We start from the raw sequence: 20,560 nt of genomic DNA on the forward strand, positions 1-20,560 counted from the left end.
GAGAGGAGATGACTTTAGGGAGAATGGATATTGTAGCTGGACTATAGTCAAATGTAAATATTACCAAAACCAGTCCCCAATTGAATCAGGCTCAACTTGATGAATCATCTAAGGAGTGATCCAACAAAACAAACGTAAATGGAAAAGCAGTGCTTATTACAGGCCTAAAATACCACTCACGCTCCAATGCAGGCATCCCTCTCCCTTCATTATTCCAATCTTTGGGCACAAGACCTTCATGGCTTCATGTATACTGTTCCTTGGCATCAACGATGTCAAAAACTCAAAACGCGCGGTTTGAATCTTACAGGCTCTTTGCTGTTGCGATGACGTTCTCCGCGGTGATGCCATACTCCTGGTAGATCTTTCCAGCAGGAGCACTTGCACCGAATTTGTCGATGCCAATAGCCTTGCCTTTGCTTCCGACGTACTTCTGCCATCCAAGAGTAGACCCTGCTTCAAGGCTGACTCTTGCAGTAACAGCCTCAGGGAGAACACTCTCCTTGTACTCAGCCGACTGTTCATCGAAAAGCTCCCAGCAAACAAATGACACGACACGGACAGTCTTCCCCTCCTTCCTCAACTCATCAGCAGCCTTGGCGACAATCTCTAGTTCAGAGCCAGTGCTCATCACAATGAAGTCGGGCTTGTTGCCAGTTGAGTTGTCAGAGACAATGTACCCACCCTTCTCAACACCCTCAATTGAGGTACCAGGCAGCTGAGCAAGCTTTTGCCTGGAGAGAGCAAGGACGGATGGCCTCTTCCTGTTGAGGACCGCGATTTTGTATGCCCCAGCAGTCTCGTTACCATCAGCAGGACGAAGCATCAGAATGTTGGGCATCGCACGGAAGCTCACCAAGTGCTCAATGGGCTGATGGGTTGGACCATCTTCTCCAAGACCAATAGAGTCATGGGTCATAACATAGATAACTCCGGCTTCACACAAGGCCGAGATCCTCATGGCAGCTCTCATGTAATCAGTGAAAACAAAGAAAGTAGCACAGTATGGAATGAGTCCTGGGCTGTGCAGAGCAATGCCGTTGCAAATGGCACCCATTCCATGCTCCCTGACTCCAAATCGGACATTGCGCTCCTCAGGCGTATCCTTCTGGAAGTCACCGAACATCTTAAGCAGTGTCATGTTGGAGGATGCAAGATCAGCACTTCCTCCAAGAAGACCAGGAACAACTTTAGCAAGTGCGTTTAAGCACTGCTGTGAGAGATTCCTGGTGGCATCTGCCGGGCTCTCTGGAGTGTATTTCTGTACAAATCAAGTAATCTACCATTAGAATGTCATCATTCACATACCAGCTCAAATGTTATGAGTAGAAATGGTAAAAGACATACAGGAAGAGCGTCAGCCCAGCCAGCGGGCAACTCCCCTGAGACAATGCTCTTCAAGGTCGCTGCATCTTCTGGGTATTTCTTCTCATACTCGGCGAACTTAGCATTCCAGTCAGCCTCAAAAGCAGCACCTTGGGGCACATGGCGGCTCCAGTGGCTGTAACAGCCCATGCAAATAAACCATAAGGCGAGTGCTATGAAATTTCAACATCTCATTCAGATAACCAAAACAACAATAGACAAACCTCTTCACATCCTCAGGCACAAAGAATGGCTCATAGGGCCATCCAAGGTTCTCTCTGGTTGCTTCGACCTCTTTGGTACCCAAAGCACTTCCGTGGACACTGTATGAGTTGGCCTTGTTGGGTGATCCAAAACCGATTGTGGTGGTCACCTAAAAAGAGTACATTTTAGCTAAATATGATAAGTTCTATAACAAAACACAGCATAACAGAATGTACAGGAAGCTAACCTTGATTAGTGTTGGCTTGTCAGTTACCGCCTTTGCTTCTTTAATGGCGGCACGAATCTCATCATAGCCATCGTTGCCATTCTTAACCCAGATTGTGTGCCAACCAAGAGCCTCAAAGCGAGCACTCACATCCTCAGTGAATGCAATCTCTGTGTCTCCATCAATGGAAATGTGGTTGTCATCATAGAATGCAATCAGCTTGCCAAGACCCCAATGGCCAGCCAACGAGCAAGCTTCATTGGAGATACCCTCCATCTGGCACCCATCTCCCAAAATACAGTAGCTGCACAAAATCCACGAATCATGTTACCAAGGTTGCACCACCATAACTAAAGTGAAAACTAAAAGCATTCATGATAAAACATATTACGTGTAGTGATCAACAATCTCGCTGTCGGGCTTGTTGAAACGAGCAGCCAGGTGCTTCTCGGCAAGGGCCAGCCCAACTGCATTTGCAATACCCTGACCAAGAGGTCCTACAGAACAAAACCAAACAAGAACCCGAAACATTCAGTTCTGTATGTATTCCAGCATAGAAACTTAAAGGTGCTATGAGCTTCAGTGGAGATGACAGACCAGTGGTAACTTCAACTCCGGGTGTCTCGAAGTTCTCGGGGTGGCCTGGAGTCTTGCTTCCCCATTGCCTGAATTGCTTCAAGTCCTCCTCCTGCAGCAATATGCGGCCATAGTTACAGCAAGCTCGATGAACAAATCAGTTGAAACTGAAGTCAACCATATTAAACACTTCACTGATCACTCCAGAATTTACAGTGAACAATTGCTCGACTTATAGCATCTTCCAACTAATCTTCCTAGGTGTATTATATAAGATTAAATTTCACTAAACAGATCTCTGACGACTGGGAAAGGTGCACACTTTTACTAGGGAAAAAAACGAAGCCGCCACACAAAAATAGCAGTCAAGATCCACACTTTCCACTGCTTCACCTAACAAGATCCGAAACTTGGACGAACCTACTCCCGATTTAGCCGGCCCAAACCAACCAACTCGAGAAGCGAAAGAGAGATGCAACGAGCAAAGGGATATGGGAAGCGCTTACCAAGACGGCGTCGTAGCCGGCGAGGTGGAGCAGGGCGTACTGGAGCATGCAGCCGTGGCCGGCGGAGAGGATGAAGCGGTCGCGGTTGAACCAGTAGGGGTTCTTGGGGTTGTACCGCATGACCTCGTCGTAGAGGATGTGCCCCATGGGCGCGCACCCCATGGGCAGGCCGGGGTGCCCCGAGTTGGCCTTCTCGACGGCGTCGATGGCGAGGAACCGGATCGTGTTCACCGACTTCTCGAGCAGCGCCCCCGTCGCCGCCTGCCCCTCGAGCGTCTCGACCGCCGCCGCGCGCACGCGGTTGTGGTGTTGGTTGCGGCGCGACGCGGGGTGCGCGCCGCGGCGAGGCGGGAGCGGGGAGCGGAGGCCGCGGCCGGCGAGCGCGCTGAGGCGGAACCCGAGGCGCTCCGGCGGGGCGGGCGCTGGCGCGGCGGCACCCGCGCGCGCGGCGATGGTGGCGTGCGCGGCGGCGACGGAGTGCGCTGCCATGGCGAGAGGAGTAGTGTGGTGGCGAGGAGAGGCGGAGATGGCGAGGTTGGGGGGGTGGGAGATGGGATGGGTTATGTATAGACTTGGGGGTGCGTTTTGGGGGGACTCGTAGCCAATAAAAAGGAAGGGGGTATGGTGTGTAGGTGGACATGGTGCATGGACCAGCATCCTAAGCCGCCATGGCTGGTGAGATTAGGAGCACTTTCTCGCCGCAATTATTGAACCGATAATCTTTATAAAGTAGTTATTGTACTTTACTTATTTGATAATCTTTAAATTAGTTATTATTTTGTAGTTAAACAAATGTTAACCAATATTTTTTTAATAATACTACCTCTATGTGACATCGTTGATTTTTTAATAAACATTTGACAATTTTTCTCATTCAAAATTATTGTACAAATATAAAAATATTTAAGTCGCGCATAAAAAACATTTGATGATAAATCAAGTCTCAATAAAATAAATGATAATTACACAAATTTTTTAACAAGACGAATGATCAAACGTATTAAAAAACAACGGTATCATATATTAAAAACAAAGGGAGTCGATAAAATCCGACATTTGCTTTAACAGAAACTATAGCCCCTTATTACATAGTCTATACTGGTAACAAAGTATAGCAGTGTCTAACACATGATGAAGATACGACACAATAAAAAAAAAAACTTAACAGATGTTAACCTACAGTAGTTAGGCATCTTGGAGAAAAAAGTTAGATGCATATTTGGCTAAGGTGTGAAAATATTCTGCAAAGAGGAGTGATATTACTTTTTTTTTCTTGTGTTTATAGCACACTAATCTGATGAAATTAGTTCGTTTTACATTTATATGAACATTGACCTGATTGATTTTGTAGCTTTCACAAAATTCTACTGTTAGGTTTTAAAAAAATGCTGGAAATGGTAAAACCATATATGATCAATTCTTGGAATAATAAAGTGCAAGTTTGTAGCATTGTTATATTCTGCAGCTATACATGTGGTTTTTATTAGATTTGCGTGTATGGACTGGGTTTATGTGGGGATGGGTGTGGTGAGGTGGGTTGGTGGATGAGGATATCAGCCATGACCGTTGATATGGCAAACAAGATGATCCTGGCCGTTGGAAGAGGGTAGGAAACGATTGGATATTATTAAAGATATTTTCGCCTATTTGTTAGTGGTCTGGTGAGCCTTTTGAAAAAAAATTGTTATGGGACATATTTTTTTTCTAAGAGATAAAAATAATGTAGAGATTGTCCTGGCTCCTTATGTATGTTGGGGTCGTCGCCGTCACAGTTGTTTTCTGGCGTCATTCCATGGTTGATTGTGATGTTTATGTTGAAAATTTGGGGTCAAAAAATCAACTTTTTAGATGCAGAGGTATACGTAAAATTGCCATTCTTTTCAACCAAATATAAATTGCAAACTGCTCTTTTATGTGATTCGCCAAGATGGATGATGAAACCGAGCCACACGAGAATAAATAACAAGATAGACCCAGATGGGCATAGAATCTATTCAGCAGGAATCTACCTTTGTGGAATATTCTTATTTATATGGTTTGCTTGCTTTTGTAACAGTTTTGATGTTATTTTTGCTTCTGATTTATACCTTACTATTAGAAGATGCTCAAGCTTAATTTAACCTCTTCTTTTTTTAAAAAAAGAGCTTATATTGTACGTATAGATGTGTAGATTCTGACAGGGGAAATTTAAACAGTTTTAAGAGATCAGTAGTCATGTGACCATCCCTGGGGTTAATTGTGTTTAATTAGTAGTCATTCACTAAGCCAACATATAGATATATTAGGATGCATTGATCCTGGCTGCTGCCACATTCAAAAGACCAAGAGCAGCACGCCATCTTCAATTTGACTCTTTGGTTCATGTTGGGTAGCCTTTCAAAGCCCCAAAAGATTGGGTCGGGTCTCTCTTTCGGCTCTCGTCAGTGGCTGCTTCTCTCCCACAAAGACCGCCATATTGAGACGTGAATGAACTGCAAGTCTGCACCTACGACTCCAGTTGCTATCGCCTTAAATTACTTTACTATTACCTTCCTCCTAAAATATAAAAATCTATTAAGATGCATCAACCATCAAATGCATGCAGTTCTATTCCAAAGTACGCAACTATGGGTGTGTTTAATTAACTACAAAATTGAAAGTTTAGTTGAAATTGGAATGATGTGATGGAAAAGTTGGAAGTTTGAAGAAAAAGTTTGAAACTAAACTAGGCCTATAGATTACTTCGACATATATGCCACGTATCGATCGATGGATAGCCTTAATGTTTGACTACTCTCTTTATTGCAAAATAAAAAAACCTAATACAATAAATAAATCTATGCAGAATCATAATTCTAGATGTGCCACAATGTCACGGCGATATTCCATATTGGATTTGTTGATTATAGAAGGACGAAAGCATGCGTTAACTTACAAGGTTGTTTACATTACGACGAAATGAAGAAAAGGAACGCACCTACTGCAGTGCAAAGAGTTCAACTACTACTTCCTCCAAATTTCCACTCACCTACGGATCACCAATTCACTTGCGCAGTGCCACCAACCCAATTTCATTCCAGTGATATTGTACGTAGGCCCCTGGCCCCGCATGCCAGTGTGACAAATCGTACGAACTGCCATGTGTATTGTGTTCAGGTAGGTGCACTGGTCGTGGTCTCACCATCTCTCCTCCACTCGTACGCTGCCACGTAGGCAGTACACGTAGACGGCCTTCTCCCTCCTCCGTCGAGCTGAGTTTGGTTGGTGAGACTTGGGAGACACCGACGGAACGGAAGGAGAACCACGCCGCTTGGATTTTCTTTTTTCTTTTTTACCTTTTCAATTTTTAATTTAAAAACTAAAAACCGTTTTCAAACTTATCTTCAAAATATAAACGTTTTAACCCCACCAAATTCGCTTGACGTGGCAAAATAATACTAGCACACGCTACACACAGCGGACACGACAACCAACGTGGCGTGACCAAATAACGTTGCCACGCTACTCAAACGGGTGTAACAATGTTGTTTTGCAAACATCAGCCCTACTGGTGTGGCCAAAAGGTTCATATCTTGAAAATAAAAAATATATATATATATATATATATATATATATATATATATATATAAAACAATTTATGTTTTTATAAAACTAAAAGTTTAGGAAGCTATCCTGCCACCACGGGACGACCGGGCCCAAACCCGGCCCATCTAATCGCTGTAGGCCCACCGTACGAAGTACAGCGTGCAGCGGGATCCGCAACCCGTTAGCAGTCCACACGACTGGACTGGACTCGCGCACTCGCGGTGGTAGGTGGCAACCCTTCCCTTCTTCCTCCTCTTCCTATTTCTTCTTCCTCCTCCCTTCTCCGCCTTCCTACACCAACCGCACCAACCCCAACCCCGCGCGCGCTCTCCCCTCTCCCCTCCCACCAACCCCACCCCATCCTCCCGACCTCCACGCCGCCGGCAATGGCGGCGACCATGGCGTCCAACGCCGCGGCTGCGGCGGTGGCGGCGGTGTCCCTGGACCGGGCGTCAGCGGCGTTCTCGTCGCGGAAGCAGCTGCGTCTGCCCGCCGCGGCGCGCGGGGGGATGCGGGTGCGGGCGCGGTCGCGGGGGCGGCGGGAGGTGGTGGTGGCGTCGTCGTCGTCGGTGGCAGCGCCGGCGGCGAAGGCGGAGGAGATCGTGCTCCAGCCAATCAGGGAGATCTCCGGGGCGGTTCAGCTGCCAGGGTCCAAGTCGCTCTCCAACAGGATCCTCCTCCTCTCCGCCCTCTCCGAGGTGAGGCATATGGATCCCTTCTCTTGCGTGAATTCCATTTTTGGAGATGAGATTTTAGGGGGTTTATTAGGTGAGGTGGCTGTGTTTGTGAAATCCTAGGAATTATCGCTCAAGTCAATCTAACGATGAGATATAACTGAGGTTCTGGTTTTAATCACAAACTCATATAACCAATTTATTGAAACATTTTGGTTTGGCATAAGAAACTGCTTACGACGGTATGATATCCTCCTACATATGTCAGGCTACTAAATTTTCACGACAGTATGATCCACTCAAAACAAGTTCCTTAACGAGTCTGGTCAGGTCTATTATGAGATTTGTGTAAACTAAGGCAACTTTGGAGGTTTCGCACTGTACCAGTGTCATGTTTGAACATTTGCAAGCAGCGCTTTCTCCCAAAATGATGGAATTTTGGGGCTCCTCTACATCATCATTAATAATTCCCCAATACATTGCTCTATATTCTTAATAGCTTTGATCACAAAATTTAACATTTTAATTCTTGAGCTGCTATTTTGTAGCATCAGTTTATCATGAGCCATATTTGGTACTAAATGTGCGATCCCTTGGGTTTATTTGTTTCCAAGCATGTCATTAACTTATTTCTATGTGGACAAGAAACTGATGCCTGCTTACATTGCTATTATTTCAAGCGGGTATCTATCCTTTGACAAGTTATTGACATTTTTTTTTCTCTGGTTTTAGGGGACAACAGTGGTGGACAACTTGCTGAACAGTGAGGATGTTCACTACATGCTTGAGGCCCTGAAAGCCCTCGGGCTCTCTGTGGAAGCAGATAAAGTTGCAAAAAGAGCTGTAGTCGTTGGCTGTGGTGGCAAGTTTCCTGTTGAGAAGGATGCGAAAGAGGAAGTGCAACTCTTCTTGGGGAACGCTGGAACAGCAATGCGACCATTGACAGCAGCCGTGACTGCTGCTGGTGGAAATGCAACGTATGTTTTTTTTTTAATGTTTATGAAAATAAGTATGGAGTTCATGGGGTATGTTTTATGACCTTTTTCTTTACCATCAGTTATGTGCTTGATGGAGTGCCACGAATGAGGGAGAGACCAATTGGTGACTTGGTTGTCGGGTTGAAACAACTTGGTGCGGATGTCGACTGTTTCCTTGGCACTGAATGCCCACCTGTTCGTGTCAAGGGAATCGGAGGACTTCCTGGTGGCAAGGTTAGTTACTCCTAAACTGCATCCTTTGTACTTCTGTATGCACCTCAATTCTTTGTCAACCCTCTGCATTTCTAAGGAACATTCTATGATGCAATTCGACCTTACACTGCATTGTAACTTGAAATGTTTCATGCTTAATCAATATGTCATATTCCTGCCAAGCTCAAGTGAACAATATTCGTTTGAATTTGGTACCTTATTTTTGTCTATTTGGGCATTCTTTTTTGGTCTTGATGTCTTCTTTTGAATTAGCATTTAACTGAATTACACTCAACAGGTTAAGCTCTCTGGTTCCATCAGCAGTCAGTACTTGAGTGCCTTGCTGATGGCTGCTCCTTTGGCCCTTGGGGATGTGGAGATCGAAATCATTGACAAACTAATCTCCATTCCTTACGTTGAAATGACATTGAGATTGATGGAGCGTTTTGGTGTGAAGGCAGAGCATTCTGATAGTTGGGACAGATTCTATATTAAGGGAGGGCAGAAGTACAAGTAGGCTTCTAGCTGCCTTACTGAGCTGAATTATTCGGGTGTTTATGATTAACTCCCTAAACTAACCCGTTTTCTTTTCTTTGGCATTGACAGATCTCCTGGAAATGCCTATGTTGAAGGTGATGCCTCAAGCGCGAGCTATTTCTTGGCTGGTGCTGCAATCACTGGAGGCACTGTGACAGTTCAAGGTTGTGGTACGACCAGTTTGCAGGTATAACTGTAGTGCATGTTTTGGCATTCTACCTTTTAATTAAGTTTAGTCAGTAGTCACATATTCAGGATATTGCACAATCTGTATTGTGCCACTGTTAATCAAATACTCTTGACCTAGAGAGTGCCATATACCCTAGCTTAATCTTCAAACTAAACGGTTCTCTTGTGGCTTGCTGTGCTGTCATTTTCCCTGACCTTCATGTTAATATTACAGGGTGATGTCAAATTTGCTGAGGTACTTGAGATGATGGGAGCAAAGGTTACATGGACTGACACTAGTGTAACCGTTACCGGTCCACCACGTGAGCCGTATGGGAAGAAACACCTGAAAGCTGTTGATGTCAACATGAACAAAATGCCTGATGTTGCCATGACTCTTGCCGTTGTTGCACTCTTCGCTGATGGTCCAACTGCTATCAGAGATGGTAAACATTCAAGGCCTATTATACCTGTTCTGTTATACTAGCAATTACTGCTTAGCATTGGGACAAAACAAATAATCAAACTTTCTTCAAAATAACTTAGAAATGTAACAAGGTTCATTTTGTGTGGTAAACAGTACCACTGTAGTTTCAGCTATGAAGTTTGCTGCTGGCAATTTTCTGAACGGTTTCAGCTAAATTGCATGTTTGTTCATCATACTTATCCATTGTCTTCCACAGTGGCTTCCTGGAGGGTAAAGGAAACCGAAAGGATGGTTGCAATTCGGACCGAGCTAACAAAGGTAAATTCATTAGATCCTGTGTCCTTTCGTTCTTCAAGTAGTTTGTTCATAAGTTGAATTCTCCTTCAATGATGTTTAAATTCATCTTCTTCTTTTTTGGTGTTGTGCCAGCTGGGAGCATCGGTTGAAGAAGGTCCTGACTACTGCATCATCACCCCACCGGAGAAGCTGAACATCACGGCAATCGACACCTACGATGACCACAGGATGGCCATGGCCTTTTCCCTCGCTGCCTGCGCCGACGTGCCCGTGACGATCAGGGACCCTGGTTGCACCCGCAAGACCTTCCCCAACTACTTCGACGTGCTAAGCACTTTCGTCAGGAACTGAACTGAGCTTTAAAAGAGTCGAGGCGAAGGTCTAGATTCTGTTGTCTGTCTGTCCATCATCCATGTGTTGACTGTTGAGGGAACTCGTTTCTTCTTTTCTTCACGAGATGAGTTTTTGTGCTAGTAATACTAGTTTGTAGCAAGGCTGCGTTACATAAGGTGATGAGAATTGAGGTAAAATGGGATCTGTACACTAAATTCATTCAGACTGTTTTGACATAAAGAATAATTTGGCCTTCTGCGATTTCAGAAGCTATAAATTGCCACCTTACTAAATTGTCTCCTTGGTACTCATGGCAATGCAACGACACAGTGTGAAGCACTGAAGCCCGTAATGCTGTATCACCACCATGTACGCGAAACCGAACCATATATATCCATATGCAGTAGCCTGGAACAGGAAACAAAACGATGGTAGCATGGACATGAGTGGCCAGCAAACTGGCTGTAAGCCATTAGCCACACGAGAGAGACTCTGAACACAACACAACACTCGAGTTGCAACACAAGCAAGTAACTGGGAGAAGCAACGCCGATACACTACAGCATACTGCAACGACACAAAGGAATTGGTAAGGAAATGGCACCAAAATCTTGTAGATCTTTAGCGAGTCATTCATTTATAGCATCTGTTGGAACAGACATGAGTCACAAGATTTATGATAGCTTAGATAACAGAGGGTCGGAATTAACCGCCGAGGGCCTATAGATGAACAAAAACTCTGTTCCACCAGTGTTCTCATGCTAAAAACTTTCTGAAATACCCTACCCTGTTCACCGAATTTCTCCACCTGTTGAATAGCAGCATTTTACTGGTCGCTGATGGTCACCTCAACCTCAACACCTGGCTCAATGGTGATTGAGGTGATCTGCTTGACAACATCTGCAGAGCTGACAAGATCAATCACCCTTTTGTGCACCCGCATCTCAAACCGATCCCAGGTGTTGGTACCTGAAACAATGTTTACATAATTAACATTTCCAACTGACCATAGGAGAAGCAGAACAAAGAGGGCAAATAAAAATATTGAATTGGTGTTATATACAACTAGAGTGGAAACGAATATAGTTTCAACAGGTAAATAAGAGCACCACAATTTACAAAAGAGAAATGCTGCAACTATAGTGATAAATAATTGCAAATAAGGGGTTCACATTATTATTTCAAGGCTGAGCATCAGTTTTAAAAAGCTCGATTTTTAGACATCAAATAAATCAGTACAAACATAATGTATCATCATCTGCTCAGCAGGTCCAGAAAAATACAACCATTCAAACATTCAGGTGCTTCCTCACAATGACAGCAGGTTTGCCATGCAATGTGGAAAAAATAGTAGTACATGGTACAAAGAAGTACTAAGAAGCAAGTAATCATTAACATTTTGTCCCAACAAGGTCATGTTGTCCCAAAAAGGTTAGTATTTGGACAAATAATTACCAAGCATGGATAGGCCAACCATCAGTTTTAAAAAGCTCGATTTTGTTAGTCTTCAAAGAAAGACTCAGCAATAACATACTTTAGCATCATTTGGCCAGCCCATCATATAACCACATTAAAAACAAGATTAATTCAGACAGAACAAGCTTTCATATCAGCAATTCCATACCAAAGAAGTACAAAAGTGTAGCAATATACTCAAACTTATCAGCATCACCAATAAGCTTAGCAGAAATCATGCAATAAGCAAAAAACCATCCACACTACACTTGCTATTATAAGGCCAAGCATCAGTTTTAAAAAGCTCGGTTTTAGAGACTTCAACGATATAACATCTCAGTAGCATCTCCTTGTAACATCACATGCTCGGCCTACAACTAACAACTCAGCCTCATCTCAAATGCTTGAATCATTAAGGCACTGCTAACTCCCAACAAAAAACACAATGGCACTGCTAACTCCAAACAAACAACACAACTGAAGATGATGATGATATGCTAAGCATCAGTTTTAAAAAGCTCGATTTTTTTAGACATCAAAGACCAAGATCTCAGTGATCTAATAGTATTTAACATCATCTGATTAGCAGATCATCACCAACATGACAAATCATAGACAACTGTTCTACACAACCTAACAAAACATCAACAAACAAGACAGATAATCTCGAGAGGAAATGTCACCTTCTCCACAAGGAGACTTCCTGGTGGTGATGTGGAGCACCTTGGTAGGCATCCGCACGGGGCCCTTCACCTTCAAGCTCTTGTCCTTGGCTCCCTTCACCAGATCACCGCAGACTGCCCCCACGCAACACACATCCATCCAACACCATCATCAGATCACCACAAAACGAGATATCACAAGAACTGGATGGAATCACGGAGAGGGTTTACCTTTCTCGAGGTTCTTGACGCTCTTGGAGGAGAGGGTGATGCGGATCCTGTGCTGCACCTCCTGCGAGCTCTCGAAGCCGATCTTGCCGGACTTCATCGGCGGCGCGTAGGCCACGTCGGCGGCCGCCATGGCTGGCGCGGAAGGGGAGGAGAGGAGGAGGTCCTCGGCTAGGGTTTCGCCTCGCGGATGGAGGAGGGGGAGAGGTGGCGGCGCGAGATGGGGGATCTAGGTTTTCGCGGCGTCGACGGAGGCGGAGGGTTTATGTAGAGGCGGGAGGTAGGAGGTGGGGTTCGCGTGGACGTTGGATCGATTGGTAGGAGTGTTTCTGGCCGTTGGATGTGACTCGTTCTGGGAGAGGGGAAGCATTGGCGGGTCGTGTGTATGACGGTGGGCCCAGTTTGTTTTGCAAGTGATGACTGTGTATGCTGTTTCTCTGGCTCTCTCCTATGGCTGCGTTTGGATATCCTTGATAATTTTAAAAATAGTTGAAAAATTGATTAATACGATTTTAAAAAGCAACTTTAGTTTAAAAATGTTTTAAAAAAATACAGCGTATGTGGAGAAAACAGGTATTAGAAGTTGGGAAAGTGAAGTATAGAAAGCAGCCTTGTTTGCCTCCTAACTTGCGAATATGGAATTATGTACTTGCACAGCTTGTTATTTTACGCCAATAAACCAGTCTGAATGCAAATTACATCTGAACTATTGAAATCTGAATCTGATGGACCATACATACAACAACATAAAGCGTCAATAGTAGCCAATTGCAATATTCTCAGTTACAAGATACAAGTAACTGCAAAGATGGAATTGAATAAACTGGAGGAGCCAGTGACCCAATCAACATTAAGAACAGCTTAATTAAGCTTCACAACAATGTCTACCTCTAGTTTCATTTCTCAAACGAGCATCACCGAAACTTGTTTGCAATATTACATTTCTTTCGGCCTTTCGGGGCATAATTCCCATGAACTGAAAAGTAGATCGCCATACGCATGAGCAAAATTACAACACAGTGTTCTCTATTTTTGAAATGGTATCGGTGCTCTCCCTGGCCATGTTTCGATTTTCTCAAAGTACTTCACAGGAACAATGCCATCGAAACCCTCTGTCAGTATCACCTTGTTGTCTGAAATGTACAGCTTCATTCCATCTGAGAAACAGATTCAGCTATCAGAAACCAGCCCCTAGCAAGTTGATAAGAGAATAAATAGATTGCTTGTGGCTATAAACAAACAGCATCATACCTTGCAGTGCCTTGCTGACATCCAAATATATCAAGATGTTAACACTCTGCCGCATACCTGAAGAAGATGAGACGTTAGTTCATGATTGCAGCAGTGGAAGAAGCAAAAGACTACATACAGAAAAACATCATAACCAATAATAGCTTGTCATCCACCTAAGCGGGAATAACATAAACACACTAGATTTATAACAGAAACTAAGCAAACGGCCATAGCCTTCCAGAGAAAACAAGCTCAACAATGGTGCATTTTATACTTGCGTAAGGGTAAAGCATTACCGCTAATTACTCCCCCATCTGTCGGTAAGCCACTTGAGAAATGTACATGTAACCTTGCCATTCGTTTTAGCCCCTGATGCAAGATTGAATCGAGGTTCTTCCTGTATGTTCCATGCACACAAACTGTGGATAAAAGAATCAGTACAAACCAAACTATTATTCTGTAGAGAGTGCAAAGGGGAACTCAAAAATCACATACCTGAGACTTCATCAGCTGATAGAATGGGTTTCAACAAGCTCTCTGAAGTAACAGTCTGCAAGAGGTTTTGCAGGGTTGTTATAAAGCAGACAAGATCAACAAGTTAGATGCAATTGAGACATCTATCTAACCAGTATATAGAGTCTAGCATCACAATTTATGGACAATGGGAAGTCTATGGCACAAACTTGGGGCGTTTACCATTGGGCCCTAATGCAAAACAACTCACTTTCAAATATTGTTTGGTCATCTTTGATTACAATGGTTAGTTGTAAACACTAAAACACTTCACTTGATAAGAAAATTAACCTAGCCCTCTAGTAAACTAGATGCCTTATGCATAGGAGCAGTTGTGCATTATGTAAATTTCAGCTAAGACCTAAAAGAGAGGCAAAACGTGGTGACCTCAAATACCATGCATACCATACCATTGCAGTACACATAACTGAACATTTAGGTTTTTTGACCTTTAAACTATGCAAAAAATGGCAGTGCTATCAGTAAAATCCTGTAAAGGTGTATGTGGTATGCTGATGAAACTTGTCACTTAGCGAAGCTATGCAAGCCTCTAAACCCAAAAAAAAAAAAAAGGTGCTACAGAAGAGTATATGATTACAGAATACTAGTGTTAGGCATTATAAACACACATGAATTGTAACTCCCTTTTATTTTGTCCTAGTTCGGGCCAATAAGCAATTGAGTGACATTGTTCTCGGGTAGCTTGTTAGCAACATAAAAAATCAACAGTAAGTTATGCTACCGTGGGAAAAGGAAAAAAAATTATCTTGAGCAAAACACAAAATATGTGTTTTCCAACAGCTAAAACAGTGCCCCATAGAATGAAATTGCACAACCACACATGCCTGTATTACTTCTCTTTTCGTAAGTCTGAGCTTGCTGGCAATAACAGAAGCGATGCTTAGTCATCACAAACAATCATAAACAAGTGATAATGTATCTTATACCAGTATAATTGCATCAGCGCAGGGGGTTCAGTAGAGAACATACCGTCACTGTGTGGCCCTGGTTAGCTCGAATCAGCAGCTCACCATCTTCCTCCAACAGACCAAACCTCTGCTTGTTATCCCGTCTGACCGCCTAACACGCCATAATTAAGGGCAACATTCACTTATCACATACTAATAATCAGTTCATCACTCACAGCACACTGGTCAATCCAAACGCAAGCTGGCAAGCTGAAACAAACATGTACCCTAAACCGAAGCATACGGTTGATATAACTGAGTAGATTGAGTTAGTATTACCTCCTTGATTTCGTCGACGGTGTGTGACTTGAGAGGGATCTTGGCGAAGGTCTGCAGGTTGAGCTTGAGCAGGTCGCGGACCCGCACGTAGCCGTCGGTCCTCATCTCCAGGTTCAGCTCCGACGCCATGTGCCGCAAGATCCGCGTCCTGGGGGAGGGAGGAATCCAACAATCAGCAAGCAAGCAAAGCAACCGCAGAAAAGGAGAATCGCGGGAGCATGGGCGCGTTGGTCTTGTATCTTACAGGAGGCGGCCGAGGGCGTCGATGCGGTCGCTCCCATCGCCGCCGCGGCCTCCTCCGCCGCCGCGAGGCTGCGGGGAGGCGAAGGCGGCGGCCTTGGAGTGGTAGGAGGCGGCGCCGCCGCGGGAGGAGGAGGAGGGGTTCATGGGGAGCGCGAGACGCGGGGACGGCGAGGAGGAGAGGAAGAGGAGGAGGGCGGCGCGGAGCGGGGAGGCGGCGGCCCTCATAGCCGTCGGTCGGAGGTGGACGACAACGACGACGACGACCCACGCGTGCGGGGGACGAGGCCGTGCGCGTTGGGTGGGCCGGTTGGGCCGGAATTGGCCCACCTCGAAGGTCCGTGGACGTACCGCATGGGGAGGTGGGCTGGGCACGCTGGCCCAGGGTGAGTTGATACATGTCAAAGTTTCTATTGGCTCCCTCAACTAAAACCTAATCAATTCTCCGTTGGACGTTTTGCGGAAAATCTAATGGGCGATCGATCGCTACCGCGATCTGGTAGCGATCGCATCCCCTCCACCCTCCCTCTCTCCACGTTTCCTTTTCTGGCACCGCATTACTTTCCTATTTTAGTAAATTTATACACCTAAAATTTAGAGACCCAAAGTTTATAAATCAAAAGTTTATATATCCGATTCAAATTTACATTTGAATTCAAATATTTTTTATATATAGTATTTCTATATATCTAAAGTTTATACACCTAAAGTTTATAGACCCAAAGTTTATAAATCAAAAGTTTATATACCCGATTTAAATTTGAATTTGAATTCAAATATTAGTTTATAGACCCAAAGTTTATAAGTCAAAAATTTACATAACCGTTTCAATTATGAATTTAAATTTTAATATTTATGGTGTAGTAGGAAGAGAAAAAGGGAAGGAGGAAGGGGGGAGAGGAGGGAGCGACTGTATAGGGGGAGGGGCTGGTGATCGCTCCCAGCGATCACCCGTCCATTAGGCGTACCCGATGTTTTGACTTTTGAGAGTGGTTTTCGCTGGCATGTCACGTTGACGTTGTCCACCATGCTAATGTGACACTTTCATGGCATTCTATTAAGAAAATTATAGAAAGCGTCGGGGCCCCCATGGTCCCCATCTGTTTTGCTGATGGCGTAGGATCGAGATGTCGACTAGAGGGGGGTGAATAGGCGATTTCAAACTAAATAACACCTAATCAAAACTAACCTAAGTTGCTAGGCTTGGTGAGGGTGAACTCTAACTAAGCAACTAAATTATGTTTTGCAAACCTAGGGTGATAGTGGCTCAATTATATCTCTAGTAAAGTAAATCACACTCTTATGTCAAAGTTTTGCAATCCTAGGGTGATATGATCTCAAGTAAGTCTCTAGAAATGTAAATTGCACAAATGTAAATGCGACAATCAAATGAGACAAGGAGACAAGAGATTTTTCACCGAGGTTCGGAAACTCGCCGGTTTCCTACTCCCCGTTGAGGCAAGCCCAACTCCACCGCTCAACCACGAAGCCACCGCACGCCCCCTTCGTCAAGGGGTGGGCAAGGCGGGAGCCGGCCCACGGAGAGGACTACCCAAGCCTCGATCACTCGGGGTAATTCTTCCTTCACTCCGAAAGTGGTGAACTCCAAACCACTCACAAACCGGCGCCGGGCCTCCTCCACAATCTTCTCGGAGAGGTCACCGGGCAACTCCTCCACAAGCCGTCTAGGAGGCGGCAACCTCCAAGAGTAACAAGCAATGACCCGGTGTGGAGATGATCAATCAAGTGCCACACTAGCTCTACAAATGGAAGCAATGCACTTGACTCTTGGCTAGAACAACCTCAACCACTACAATGGATGAACACTAAGCTCAATGGTGTGTGAGAGAGGTGCAAAGGGTGTATGCAATTGAATTGGGTGCCAAGAGAGCCCCCTTGCTGCTGGTGGGGGAGTATTTATACTCCCACCCACCAAAACTAGCCGTTGGGGGCGAAATCCCCCAACTCTGTGCTCTGCCGGTCTGACCGGAGGTATGTGGCCGGTCAGACCGTGCTACTCTGCAACGGCTAGAAAACTAGCCGTTGTAGCTCTGTCAGAGGGCCCCATTGGCCTGGCCGGTCAGACCGGTGTTGAGTGGGCGGTCAGACCGATCTCGGCTCGGTCAGACCGCCATCGGCTCGGTCTGACCGAATACGGCTCCGTCGGCTCTGTATCGGCCACCCCAAGCAGCACCATCTCGGCCCCCAAGAGGCCGGTCTGACCGCGCATGTGCCACCGGTCAGACCGGCCTTATGTACCGGTCATACCGCCGTCTTGTGGACAGTCAGACCGGCCAGGGCACGCCGGTCAGACCGCCACTATGTGGCCGGTCTGACCGCCCCTGGTTAGGCCGAACCCAGCGAATTTGCAAGGTGATTTTTGTGCGTGTGATGAAAACGTGAGCACAAGTCTAAATGCATAATGACCTAATGTGGCAATTAAAATCATCTCTTTGCTAGGTCATTACCCCTCTTAATAGTACGGCGAAACTAAAAATAAACTAGCAAATTTGATCGCCCTACACCTCGATCAATTCTAAATTAAATCGCTAGTTTTACCGTCTTCTTTCCCTTTGCTTTGCGCCGTCAATTTTAATCCATCGATAATCATCCATGCGCACATATGACGTGGACCTAACTTAAAATGTATAGCTCAAAGACAACAGTTAGTCCACAATTAGTGCTTGTCATTAATTACCAAAATTAACACCGGGGGCCTAGATGCTTCACCAATCTATATATGGAGCCTTGGTGGACTAATGAATGACGTTGGATTAACATCTAGCGGCCTAGCCATCGTCTTCCATATTTTGATGATGACGACTCACCGCAATGACAACTTCCTTAGCTAACCTTAGTGGCACCAACATTTAAATTCTAGTAGGCTTTGTCGGATTAAAGTTTCAAGGGTGGGAGCAATGAAGATGACTATAGAAGGATGGGCGGGGTGGTGGAAAACTGGTGGAAGCATGCGAGGCGCCATAGACGCGAGGATGCTTGGAGGAGGGCGGTAGGTGGGTTCATGATAGGGAGAGGCAGGTCTTGTGGTTAAGAGGTGGGGTTGGAGGTAGTGAATCCGATGACTCTCTAATGGCGTGATCCTCCAAGGATGAGGGAGGAGATCACAACGCTGGGGGAAAGACGTTGAGCTTGATGATGGTGGCAACAACAAACGATGGATCTATGGGAGGAGCGAGGTGGTGGAGAGGGTGGTTGACCAGGATTGGGCGAGAGCAAGGCGGAGCGCCGCGGCGGTGGCGACAATGACAATTTACTCGGACAGAGGAGGAAAGACAGAGGGTAGGATTATAAAGAGTACGAATCTTTAAAGCAATCTTGACCACTAAAGTGAATACTATTAATGGGGAAAATCAATAGATCGACGATTGCCACACACCCATAATTGGATGCTTATCATGCCGTTGATGGCCCGAATTGGAAAGCATAACAAGAAGTGATGCATGACCTAGGTGTGTTAACTTCCCTCCGTTTATGAATGTAAGATGGTTTGGTTTTGTCATAACTCAAATTTCTCTAAGTTTGACAATGTTTATAGAAAAATCATACTAGTACATCTAAAACGCCAAATTAATTTTATTAAATCCACCATCAAATATATTTTTATAATATATTTGTTTAGCATTAAAAATGTGTTTTTACATTTTTAATAAACTTGGTTAAAGCAGTTTGACTTAGGCTTAGTTCGAATTGGCTAGTTGGTTGAGCTTTTCCCTGCAATGCAAAATGACAAAAGCTATTAGCGCATGATTAATTGAGTATTAGCTATTACAAAATTGATAAATGGATTTATTTAATTTTTAAAGAAACTTACATATATATACATATATTAAAAGACACCATTTAGCTCATCCGGAAAGTACTTAGGAACTCAGCCTTAAAGACAAACCAAAACGTTTCATATTCTGAAACTGAGGAGTATATATGTTGAAATTACTCTAACATCCAAATTAACATAGCACCTTGGTCTATTGTTATGTACTAGTGTTGTCTTTATGAGATGCAAATTGGGGAAATTAATTGTCTACAGCAAGCAGCCCGCAGCACATCAACTCAGTCAGTACTCAGTAGCAACTAGAGTCTTTTACACATATAGGTGGTGTTTAGATCCAGGGGTGTAAAGTTTTGGCATGTCACATTGGGTATTATATAGCGTGTCGCATGGGGTGTTTAGGTACTAATAGAAAAACTTGTTGGAGGCATGTCATGTGGGCCTTCGGCCGGGCCTGCAGAAACCACAAGAACCATGAGGTGTTGGCTAAGTCCAAGAGGCGAAGTCACAAGGCGAAGCAGCTGGGCGAAGCTAGATGATGAAGAACGAAGGGTTCACCACCAAGCCCAATGTCCTGACGAGCCATCATTGTGGGCAAAGGCCGTAGAGCGAAGCAAGAGGGCTTCGCCTGAGTCAGAAGCGGCTTCGGCAGAGGGCTTGGAAGACACCGCGGCCCATGGAGGCCTTTCGCCACTAATGGGTCGGCCCAAGGAGTTCACTTAAGAGCCCATAAACACAAATGACACTGTCTGCCCTCACTAGAGTCCCTATCATAAGGGTATCCATGTAAATTCCCCTGTACAAAATAAACTCTAGTGGGTATGAGTCTGTACTAAGGCTATAAATAGCCCCATAGGGCCATGTAATGGGGGATCCCAAAATTTTTACCAATTAATGCATCGCTTTACTTTTCCAACAACCTATTGAGTGAACCACGTCTTTCGACAACAAAACTAGTTACATAATCCGTCAGTAAACAGCAAGATGAATTTATTAAGCCTAATTAATCCGTCGTTAGCAAATGTTTACTGTAGCACCATATTGTCAAAGCATGGAGTAATTAGACTTAAAAATATTCGTCTCGCAAATCAGTCGTAATCTGTGCAATTAGTTATTTTTTAGCCT

The 20,560-nt window shown here is 44.6% G+C and overlaps 4 protein-coding genes and 4 non-coding genes across 8 annotated transcripts; 1 reads left to right on the forward strand and 7 right to left on the reverse strand.

The window, feature by feature from the left end:
- Positions 1-13: 13 nt before the first annotated feature.
- On the reverse strand, positions 14-3,399 carry LOC127776848 (transketolase, chloroplastic). Its single transcript, XM_052303409.1, has 7 exons — positions 2,878-3,399; positions 2,393-2,483; positions 2,187-2,292; positions 1,817-2,099; positions 1,590-1,738; positions 1,348-1,501; positions 14-1,261 (listed from the first exon to the last, which is right to left on the reverse strand). Exons 1-7 carry the CDS (start codon positions 3,364-3,366, stop codon positions 305-307), a joined length of 2,229 nt encoding a protein of 742 aa, XP_052159369.1. The 5' UTR covers positions 3,367-3,399; the 3' UTR covers positions 14-304.
- A 3,377-nt stretch (positions 3,400-6,776) lies between these two features.
- Positions 6,777-10,360, forward strand: LOC127776849 (3-phosphoshikimate 1-carboxyvinyltransferase 2-like). Its single transcript, XM_052303410.1, has 8 exons — positions 6,777-7,139; positions 7,848-8,092; positions 8,173-8,326; positions 8,604-8,818; positions 8,912-9,029; positions 9,246-9,456; positions 9,694-9,755; positions 9,867-10,360. The coding sequence occupies exons 1-8, from the start codon at positions 6,828-6,830 to the stop codon at positions 10,083-10,085; spliced, it is 1,536 nt and encodes a 511-aa protein (XP_052159370.1). The 5' UTR covers positions 6,777-6,827; the 3' UTR covers positions 10,086-10,360.
- A 293-nt stretch (positions 10,361-10,653) lies between these two features.
- Positions 10,654-12,647, reverse strand: LOC127776850 (40S ribosomal protein S20). The gene is made up of 3 exons (XM_052303411.1): positions 12,416-12,647; positions 12,206-12,319; positions 10,654-11,036 (listed from the first exon to the last, which is right to left on the reverse strand). Exons 1-3 carry the CDS (start codon positions 12,543-12,545, stop codon positions 10,894-10,896), a joined length of 387 nt encoding a protein of 128 aa, XP_052159371.1. The 5' UTR covers positions 12,546-12,647; the 3' UTR covers positions 10,654-10,893.
- Positions 11,256-11,331, reverse strand: LOC127778155 (small nucleolar RNA SNORD36). Its single transcript, XR_008018425.1, has one exon. It is a non-coding gene; the product is annotated as a small nucleolar RNA SNORD36 (small nucleolar RNA).
- On the reverse strand, positions 11,539-11,617 carry LOC127778156 (small nucleolar RNA SNORD36). Its single transcript, XR_008018426.1, has one exon. It is a non-coding gene; the product is annotated as a small nucleolar RNA SNORD36 (small nucleolar RNA).
- LOC127778157 (small nucleolar RNA SNORD36) lies at positions 11,807-11,890 on the reverse strand. The gene has a single exon (XR_008018427.1). It is a non-coding gene; the product is annotated as a small nucleolar RNA SNORD36 (small nucleolar RNA).
- LOC127778158 (small nucleolar RNA SNORD36) lies at positions 12,021-12,106 on the reverse strand. Its single transcript, XR_008018428.1, has one exon. It is a non-coding gene; the product is annotated as a small nucleolar RNA SNORD36 (small nucleolar RNA).
- Positions 12,648-13,121: 474 nt separating the features above from the next.
- On the reverse strand, positions 13,122-15,882 carry LOC127775549 (uncharacterized). Its single transcript, XM_052301806.1, has 7 exons — positions 15,650-15,882; positions 15,406-15,553; positions 15,149-15,238; positions 14,141-14,195; positions 13,942-14,064; positions 13,664-13,720; positions 13,122-13,569 (listed from the first exon to the last, which is right to left on the reverse strand). The coding sequence occupies exons 1-7, from the start codon at positions 15,871-15,873 to the stop codon at positions 13,439-13,441; spliced, it is 828 nt and encodes a 275-aa protein (XP_052157766.1). The 5' UTR covers positions 15,874-15,882; the 3' UTR covers positions 13,122-13,438.
- Positions 15,883-20,560: the final 4,678 nt, after the last annotated feature.

This window comes from Oryza glaberrima, chromosome 6 (genome assembly GCF_000147395.1).
Source record: "Oryza glaberrima chromosome 6, OglaRS2, whole genome shotgun sequence".
NCBI classification, from domain to species: Eukaryota; Viridiplantae; Streptophyta; class Magnoliopsida; order Poales; family Poaceae; genus Oryza; species Oryza glaberrima.

What these genes read in the sequence shown, in the direction of transcription:
- LOC127775549 (XM_052301806.1), bottom strand. Translation starts at nt 15,873, where the DNA reads ATGAGGGCCGCCGCCTCCCCGCTCCGCGCCGCCCTCCTCCTCTTCCTC. An exon ending in AGATGGGGGAGTAATTAGCG is followed by an intron (nt 13,721 to 13,941) that starts GTAATGCTTTAC and finishes CATCTTCTTCAG; the next exon opens with GTATGCGGCAGAGTGTTAAC. An exon ending in TGTCAGCAAGGCACTGCAAG is followed by an intron (nt 13,570 to 13,663) that starts GTATGATGCTGT and finishes TCTGTTTCTCAG; the next exon opens with ATGGAATGAAGCTGTACATT.
- LOC127776849 (XM_052303410.1), top strand. Translation starts at nt 6,828, where the DNA reads ATGGCGGCGACCATGGCGTCCAACGCCGCGGCTGCGGCGGTGGCGGCG. An exon ending in GCTGCTGGTGGAAATGCAAC is followed by an intron (nt 8,093 to 8,172) that starts GTATGTTTTTTT and finishes CTTTACCATCAG; the next exon opens with TTATGTGCTTGATGGAGTGC. An exon ending in TTCGGACCGAGCTAACAAAG is followed by an intron (nt 9,756 to 9,866) that starts GTAAATTCATTA and finishes GTGTTGTGCCAG; the next exon opens with CTGGGAGCATCGGTTGAAGA.
- LOC127776848 (XM_052303409.1), bottom strand. Translation starts at nt 3,366, where the DNA reads ATGGCAGCGCACTCCGTCGCCGCCGCGCACGCCACCATCGCCGCGCGC. An exon ending in GAGATTGTTGATCACTACAC is followed by an intron (nt 2,100 to 2,186) that starts GTAATATGTTTT and finishes GATTTTGTGCAG; the next exon opens with CTACTGTATTTTGGGAGATG. An exon ending in GTGCCTGAGGATGTGAAGAG is followed by an intron (nt 1,502 to 1,589) that starts GTTTGTCTATTG and finishes GGGCTGTTACAG; the next exon opens with CCACTGGAGCCGCCATGTGC.
- LOC127776850 (XM_052303411.1), bottom strand. Translation starts at nt 12,545, where the DNA reads ATGGCGGCCGCCGACGTGGCCTACGCGCCGCCGATGAAGTCCGGCAAG. An exon ending in CGTCAAGAACCTCGAGAAAG is followed by an intron (nt 12,320 to 12,415) that starts GTAAACCCTCTC and finishes GCGTGGGGGCAG; the next exon opens with TCTGCGGTGATCTGGTGAAG. An exon ending in GAAGTCTCCTTGTGGAGAAG is followed by an intron (nt 11,037 to 12,205) that starts GTGACATTTCCT and finishes ACATTGTTTCAG; the next exon opens with GTACCAACACCTGGGATCGG.